Source organism: Neltuma alba, unplaced genomic scaffold (genome assembly GCF_004799145.2).
Source record: "Neltuma alba isolate B1F8T4 unplaced genomic scaffold, ASM479914v2 tig00011118_pilon, whole genome shotgun sequence".
Lineage (NCBI taxonomy): Eukaryota > Viridiplantae > Streptophyta > Magnoliopsida > Fabales > Fabaceae > Neltuma > Neltuma alba.
Genome location: NW_021635855.1, coordinates 1 through 8,498, shown reverse-complemented (window position 1 = coordinate 8,498; position 8,498 = coordinate 1). Strand labels below are relative to the sequence as shown.

Here is an 8,498-nt window from a genome sequence, read left to right as displayed (position 1 = left end):
GTTTTAAATAACAGGTTTTGGTTCCATAAGTTTCTTTTTATTTAAAATATTAATCCTTATAATCTAATAAAAACTCGTATCATTTTGTTTTTAGAGAGATCAAAACCTATGATTGCAAATTTGAGGGACCAAAACTAAAATTAAGTCTTGTACTTTTAACAGATCCTTAGTTAGGCTAAGAGGTCTTATTAGAGATTTTTTAATGCTGTTAAAAGACTAAAATGTCCCATTAAGTTAGCCAATTGGTAATTGTTTCAATCAATTCATGATCTAACTTCTTTTTTCTTAAAATGCCACCAGATGATATGTCGGTTTTATGCATTCTTGCTTCATATGTTGTTAAAAAACTAAAATGTTTGACTTTTTTTTGTGTAAATTTATATTAAGCAATCCATACCACTTCATCCATTCCATGAAATATTGGAAAAATTATTTAGACATCTAATACAAGTTCATATTAGTTATTAGTATCAATCTTACTAATTAGATTAAAAAAAATATAACGTGATAAGAACGTCTATATGGTAGATATAATAAAACACTTAAGAAAGAAATGATAAATTTGATGCTGAAATATACTAATATATTAAGATTGGATTTTTTACCTATAAGGAAAAAAAATTTCCTTCAAGAAATTATCAATTTAATTGTGCTAAAACCAGGTAATTAAAACATTCCCGTTCCCATTACGAAAAAAAAGTCTATGTTCCCATAAATTTTTTATCAATATATTAGAGGTAGCATAAAATATTATATTATGTATTGTCAATTCTGGATATTAATATTTTCAAACATCGATTAATTGTGATAAATTTATCATCATCACCGCTCCCAATATCTCAATTAATGAGATAATATATAATTTGGATTTTCTTATGTAAAACATTTTTTTTATAAATACACACTATATAATGTCAAGTTTTTATGATTTAATTTTTTATTTTTTTGGCCAGTAATTTTTTGTTTTCAAAATAATATTATTTTAAATTATAAAAAGCTATTTTAGTCTTTTAATAATATTTTAAAAAATTAATAAGACCTCTCAACCTAATTAAAAATTTGTTCAAAATATAAAATTTACATTAAATTTTAATATTTCAAACGGATTCAATTAGCACTTTTCTTTACATAAATCAGTGCGATACGAATCTTTAAAATATCAATAAACTAAGTAATACTAGTAATAAGCAGGTACGATTTAATCATTTACCCAACACCAATGGCGGAGGAAGCATGGGGGAAGGAGGACCCCCATAATCATGTTTTTGGGCAGTATTTTCCAGAGTTGCAGAACACAGGACAGTAAAAACAAAGAAGCCAGTTTGGATTAGGGCACAAATAATTGAGGAAACAGTGAACACTGATCCATGAAAGCGAGGTCTACCCCCCATTAGATGCTCGTACCGTCCGATAAGATCTTTTCAAACCCCCCCAAAGCAGGTTCCCTGGCTACCTACTAGACCTCTAGCCATTGACAGACTTAGCCTGAACCAGCGAGAACAACATTATTCTCCCCTAGAATTAAATATGCTTTCCTTTTCATTCTCTCTTTCTTTAATGTCTAAACAGAGCAGCCTGCAGAGAAAAGCACACATGGCTCTTTCTTCTTCAGACCCAATAACCTTCGCACGTCCACTTTGTTTGGTTTCGGGAATTGGTAGCCGAAGAGAGAAATTCTTGCGTCTGTGAACACTGGAATGAATCAACAGTTTCGTTCATTGGGTGCGAGCTAACAGAGTTTGGCTTTTGCAGAGGAGAGCAGAGGAAGTCCATTTTGTGGTGATGGGAGAACACAAATGACTAATTGACGATTCGGTCACCAGAAAGTAAGGGCTGGGATTGAAGAAGGAGGTCGGGGAGAAGCAGATAGATAAAAGAGAAACACATCACGAGAGTATCTGACATGTTTAGACGCTGAGGTATCGTTCTTTTTGAGGACACGTCGCTCCAGAGAGTAATGGGAGACAGACGGAGATAGAGATTTCACCATACAATGCTATGGGCTGTTCCTTTTCTTTTCATCTTTGGAGGCACAGCCTTTTACTGAGTTCCCCATTGGACGGCTTCGTGTTTTCGGAGGGTTTCACTTTACTTCCCCTTTTCATCCCAACCTTTTAATTCCCTTTCTCTCGAGAATCTAAACTCATTCCAGCAAGGTCTCTCTCTCTCTCTCTCATAATTGTACCATAATCAATTCATATTTTCCATTGTTTGCTGGCCACCAAGTGATTATCTTTCACTTAACTAGCTGGCTTGTCATGATCCAATGGGCATGTCTTTTGTCATGTAATGCAGATCTTTTCACGAGGTGTTGACAGAGTCTTTCCGTTTCTTTTCTTCCTATTTTTTCATCGTTTCGTACGAAGACAAAACCAAAAAGAAGGAAAAAGAAAATGGGAAATTCTCCTTTGAGGGTTTAAATTGTTAACTCGCCGGTTTTCACCACGTTCCGGGAAATTGGAAAGACGCCTAAATTGTGAACTGCAAGCTGCGAGGCTCTTTCGCTTTGTCTAAAAGCCGTGATTGGGTTTTTGTAGGTTCCACTATTTCTTCAGGACCCTGTACTCTCTATCTGCTGCTGAGCAAATGGGAAGAGCCGCCCGGTGGTTGAAGAGCTTGTTTGGGATAAAGAAAGACAGAAACCATGTTTCAGAGGGAGAACTTAGAGACTTATGTCACAATCCAACCACCATACCACCAAACATCTCGCCTGCAGAAGCTGCTTGGCTTCAGTCGTTCTACACAGAAACAGATAAACAGCAGAACAAGCACGCCATTGCGGTGGCCGCGGCCACCGCAGCCGCCGCTGATGCCGCCGTAGCAGCCGCTCAGGCTGCAGTGGCCGTCGTTAGGCTTACCAGCCATGGCAGAGGCACCATGTTCGGCAGTGGTGGACACGAGATATGGGCTGCCGTTAAGATTCAAACAGTATTTAGGGGTTACTTGGTAAGTATGTTCGTTTAATTGTTTATCTCTTCTCAAATGGAACCAGTTCTTCAGATCAGAAACTTAAAAACGCATTTTCACTTCTAAACAGGCAAGAAAAGCACTGAGAGCTTTGAAAGGATTGGTGAAATTACAAGCACTCGTGAAAGGCTATTTAGTGAGGAAGCAGGCCACGGCAACCTTGCATAGTATGCAAGCTCTTATAAGAGCTCAAGCCACTGTGAGGTCTCAGAAAGCTCGCAGGCTCATGAACAGAGACAATGAAGCCTACAGATATGAAGCTCGAGCCCGAAGATCCATGGTAACTGCGTCTAGATTCTGTAAACCTATGATTATTATTTGTAGTACTAGTCTGTAAAATTTGGTATGAAATGGTGGCGTGAAATCTTATGCAGGAGAGATTTGACGACACTAGGAGTGAGTACACAGCACCCATTCACAGCAGAAGGATGTCTTCTTCTTTTGATGCAACAATAAATAACTCTAACAGCTTCGACGGAAGCCCAAAAATATTGGAAGTGGACACTGGTAGGCCAAGATCGAAGTCTCGGAGGACCAACACTTCAATTTCAGATTTTGGCGATGACCAACAATTCCAGGCACTTTCCTCTCCTCTTCCAGCCCCTTGTTGTCGTACCCCAGTACGCCTATCGATACCGAACTGTCGCCGGAATCTGCAGGACACCGATTGGGGGTTGACGGCGGAAGAATGCAGGTCGTCTACGGCACAGAGCACACCTCGGTTCACCAATTCTTGTGGGTCGTTTAGTTGCAATGCGGCGGCGTGCGGGAGCGTTTGTGCCGGCGATGGCTTTTACCGACAATACGGGAATTGCCCGAATTACATGGCGAATACTCAGTCATTCAGGGCGAAATTGAGGTCCCACAGTGCTCCAAAGCAGAGGCCAGAGCCGAAGAGGAGGGTATCGTTGAACGAATTGATGGAGTGTAGGAGTAGTTTGAGCGGGGTTCGAATGCAGAGATCTTGCTCGCAGGTTCAGGAAGCCATTAGCTTCAAGAATGCAGTGATGGGTAAGCTCGAAAAGTCTGCAGAATTTGGGAGGGAAAGGGATAGCAATTACTGGCAGAGGAGGTGATGATGGTGGCCCTATCTTTGTTTTCACATTGAAGGCAATTTGCAGACAGGGAACAGAGCATTGGAGGATGAAGACAAAACGGGAGAAAGATATAGCATCAAAGTGTAAAATTTGACGAATTTTCTTGTGTTGTGAATGGGATAAAGTGAAATGGAGTGTCTGGTGTCGTGAATGCTTCTTTCCTTAGTTTCAATCAAACCCTCAATTATTTGTAGCTTATGGAAAAATTTATTGGAAGAAGATATTTGCTAAGTGAAAATACTATGGGAAGAAGGGTCTGAATGTTACAGATAAATGACTCAAACGCTTGAAAGAATCCATTTTGTTGTATGGGGCGTAAACAAAAGGCGTTTTGTGCGTTTCCCAAAACAGAACAGAAGCTGATATCATCATTATTATGTACTAATTTGATACAGATCAAGAATTTCTGAAGAATTACTTTGGCTGAGAGAAGGAAAAGAAAAAAGAGGACGAGAATCAAGACACAAAAATAATGGTTCAGAACTCAGTGATACACTACTTGTGTTGTATAAAGTGACAACAAAAAAGCTTATTATGTAACCCCGGAAAGTCATGCTGTTATCATTATGGCTTAGAGTTCGTGGGCTGCGGTGTCAATTCGGAGCCCAATCATTGAGAACATGAGTTGTGTCCTGAGTTTGCTCCAGGCTTGAGTTTCATGAATTTCGGGAAGCTTTAAAGGCTAGGGGGAAAACTAAGACTTCAGTATTTTGTGTTGTGAGCCATGTGAAGACAAAGTTATATATTGAAGTTTATTTTTAAAGATCCAGGTTACAAAGTTAAATGACGATGGTGATGATACTTTCAAAAATAAATAACTTCAATTATTGAGAAAAATATAATAACTGTTATTTAAAATATATTTTCATAAAAAAGATACCATTTAAAACCATATAGCGTTTAATTTCTTGTGTATTACCAGAGATGTCTAGATTAATAAGAATACTAGTCCCTCAGAAAGCTTCTTGATACCCATATTCTTCTTCGCCACCTTAGTCTCTGAAGGTTGCGAGTCATCATCCATCACAAAGTGCCATCAGGTTTGTCGCATGGCTTGAATCTAAGAACAGAGCATCTTGGGCAGCCAAACAGACCCATCAACTTTGAATAAGCATGAAGAAGTAAGTACAAGGATGAGGTCTATTATGGCATCGCCATAAACAACAATTCGGTTGTGAACTAGTTAAATATATAAAACAAAAGGATAGCTCATAGCAGCATTTGGAAATCTAGGGGGAGCAGCATTTATAAGTAGTAGGCTGTACTGTCACCATCAGCATCAGCAAAGGAACAGGTTTGTATAATAAGTTTCAATTCAGGAAACCAACAAAGGTTCTGGTGTATATGAACTGTTTTTCACTGATAAAGACAAGATTTCAGTCTAAGCACATAATATTATTATTAGACTAACAGATGACAAGTTGTATGCATTCAATAATAGTGTAATGTGTAGTGGAAGGGGAAGTACTGAACAAAGATGAGGAAGACAACTTGAGAGTGACGTATAGGATAATGCATGTTTCGTCATATAGGAACAAAAGCTCCCTCGGTTGGTCTATAGGATCCTGCGAGAGAATATGGGCCCAACGTCCGCCACTTTTAAGTCCATATTGCAAAAGATTGATCCACTTTTGTATCTAAACCAGGCTCACGAGTCCATGTTCTTATTTTAGCATGCTTTTTTTGATTAAGCTGTTTGTTGGTACTGTTCACAAATTGTTTATATTTGTAATAAATAAGCCTGTGAAGTGACTAAAATATGCTCTATTCTTATATCATTTGAATCCCACATTCATGTGCTGACATAGTTACCAAAAAAATTACTCTTCCGGTCCTAAATATAAGATCCCTTTTGTAGTATAATTTACATAACAAAAATAGTCTTATATTTAGGACCGGAGGAATACCTTGTTTATTCATTTCTCTCCGTAACTTTATGTTCTGAATTTCATGATAATATATAAAGAAAGACATATTGAATTAAAGAAGGGTTGGATAGTTCTCATTCGTTTGAATATTTCATACTTCACATAGACTCCCTTTTTTTTAGAATTATCTGATTAAATGTGAAAAAAAGAATCCTTGAAACGATTATGAATCACACCAAATACAGTTTCTTGGCTTCTGAGATTAAAGAAGTTCAAGGGGCAGTATTTTCAGTATGGTAATGAGACAGAGATTGGGAACTGAGAAAGCCAAAATGAAATTGTGATACATTTATATTTATTTATACATAGAAGGAAAAAATGGTCACACAAGAAGAAATCAAACTCTGCAGAGAAAAGCAATAAAATATTAATAATTAAAAAAAAAAGAGTCAGTATGTGATGAAGTTCTACAATTTGATCCATTCAGAGCCGTCAATGAAGCTAAGTGAAATAAAAGGCTTAGCTTCCTCATCCGTGAGCTCTCTTGACCAAGATACTCTGCCTGCAAATCTGGCTCCTGGTCCCGTGCATTTGTATTGTCCATAAAACACAGTCCTGTGCACTCATAACACAAACATCGCAATCAAACAAAACTCATCCACTTGCATTACCTAACATCTAATTATAGCAATTAACAAATCTAATCAATGGGATTAGGTGGCTAAGTCTCTTCTCAAACCCATCTTGCTCATGCCCTTATCTGTGTGTCAATTACATGATATTCTTTCCCTTTTTAGATTACCAATGTAGGTTTAAATGCACGTCAGTTTGTAACGAGATTTAGCTCACTTAAAGACTGTATATGGGAGAATTTTACCCGTCAATATAAAATTTATATTAGTTTGCATTATTTATAAATTGAGAGACATCCACGGACTCAATGTTTGGTATCCAACTGGGGAGATAGAAACAAAACTAAAGCTCGATAATAGAAGTATTAAAAGAGAGGATACATTGGACTCTAAACCTATTTCTTTTCATCTTCTTACGAATTTTCAAACTTTAAAATAACCAAACTCAGACACAATCCCCTTCTTCCTCCCTGGTTTTCTCTCTAAAATCAGAACAAAGTGGGGAAAGAGAGAGGGGAAGGAAAGGAACTTACATTTCCCGGTTAGGGTCACCCCAGTTGTACCAGCCTTTGGGAATGATGATATTGTCCATATTGGTGTAAGCAAAGACCACGCGAGAGAAGGGACCCCATGCCCTACCTAGGTACAGTGCCCCAGAACCCGTGACCTTACAGTGCACAAACGAAAACCCTGTGTCCTCCAAAATACTGTTCCTTCCCTGTGCTGTTAACGCCCCTATGTTCTGCGCTATTGCATGCACGTGACACCTCTGTAAAACAACACAACATCCTTGAATCATTTTACTACAACATTGTCAATGCAAAACCAACGATGATCTTATTCTTACTGACCTCGAACAGAGACAGGGCGTCCCCGAATATGAATCTACTGAGCCTTCGATGTAGCAGTCTTTATAGTAATGTCTTCCCACATGATCATACAATGTGTCTTGTGCTCCTAAGAATTTACACCCCAGGAATCGTCGCTGTGTCTGCTGATATTCTTAATGCCACTGCTTGCTTTCCTACTGCTCCTGGTGCTGGAATTGGGGCAGAATTCTGCATTCACAAGGTTACAATTACTAGAAACAGAGGAAGATTATAGGATGATATTTGAGATGAGGAAAACAGGGTATTGATTTAATACTTTGAATGTGATGTTCTTGGCGATGAAATAAGTGCATTCACAGCAAATGTTGCTGATCCATAGGTTCCCATTGGCTTCCCGTCTGATCCTTTTGTTTGTGCTGTGTCTCCCCATTGAACTATGGTTTTGTCAGCTCCAGCACCTTGTATGGTTATGAAGGATTTCATAGGAGGAATGTTCACTTTCTCCCTGAAAAAGAAATGGGAAAAAAGGAATGAACTTTCTATCGTAAAATGGGAAACGAAAGGAAAACAAAGAATGCAGGATTGATACTGACGTGTAACCCCTGCGTGGACCTTTATCACGACTCTCACAAGTTGAGGAATGGAAGAGAATCGATTGCGCGTTGAATTGTCGAAAATTGTCCCGAAGAAGGCTTTTTGGAGACATGCAGGGTGTGAGAGGGAAAAAGCTTGTTTTTGGCTATCCCGAAAACAGAGTGTCTGAGGCCACCAACAAACTTTATCCACTTCATGAATTGCTGTTCTGAGAATTGGATTCGGGTCATGTTGGTCGTCGATGATGTCACAGTAGAACGCTTTGGGGCCGCAATCCCTTTGTATGGCATAGAGTCGTAGTCGGATTTTGCATCAGAAGAAGAACAAGAAGTAGCAAAAAATTGAAACCATAATGCAGATTTGACATTCTCACGAGCATGTGAGAAAGAAAATGATGTTGCTTGGAAGCTGGGTGATAATAAACTGATAACAGTGTTAGGCCTGCGCCAGGGTTTTATATACACAGGTTGGTTGGTACTTGAGGGTGCAATAGAATCAATGACAGACTCA

At 38.5% G+C, this 8,498-nt stretch overlaps 1 protein-coding gene and 1 pseudogene across 2 annotated transcripts; one reads left to right on the top strand and one right to left on the bottom strand.

Moving 5' to 3' along the window:
- Nucleotides 1-1,252: 1,252 nt before the first annotated feature.
- LOC114761335 (protein IQ-DOMAIN 14-like) lies at nucleotides 1,253-4,384 on the top strand. 2 transcript variants are annotated; one of them, XM_028950681.1, is made up of 4 exons: nucleotides 1,253-1,919; nucleotides 2,538-2,946; nucleotides 3,038-3,247; nucleotides 3,342-4,384. In XM_028950681.1, exons 2-4 carry the CDS (start codon nucleotides 2,587-2,589, stop codon nucleotides 4,041-4,043), a joined length of 1,272 nt encoding a protein of 423 aa, XP_028806514.1. In that variant the 5' UTR covers nucleotides 1,253-1,919; nucleotides 2,538-2,586; the 3' UTR covers nucleotides 4,044-4,384. The 2 variants fall into 2 exon arrangements, with proteins under 2 accessions (XP_028806514.1, XP_028806513.1); XM_028950680.1 differs by having other exon boundaries at nucleotides 1,253-2,156.
- A 1,859-nt stretch (nucleotides 4,385-6,243) lies between these two features.
- Nucleotides 6,244-8,423, bottom strand: LOC114761333 (probable pectinesterase 53; annotated as a pseudogene).
- Between the last annotated feature and the right edge of the window lie 75 nt (nucleotides 8,424-8,498).

Coding starts and splice junctions, on each gene's coding strand:
- LOC114761335 (XM_028950681.1), top strand. CDS start 2,587: ATGGGAAGAGCCGCCCGGTGGTTGAAGAGCTTGTTTGGGATAAAGAAA. Junction 2,947..3,037: donor CAGTATTTAGGGGTTACTTG/GTAAGTATGTTC, acceptor ACTTCTAAACAG/GCAAGAAAAGCACTGAGAGC. Junction 3,248..3,341: donor CTCGAGCCCGAAGATCCATG/GTAACTGCGTCT, acceptor AATCTTATGCAG/GAGAGATTTGACGACACTAG.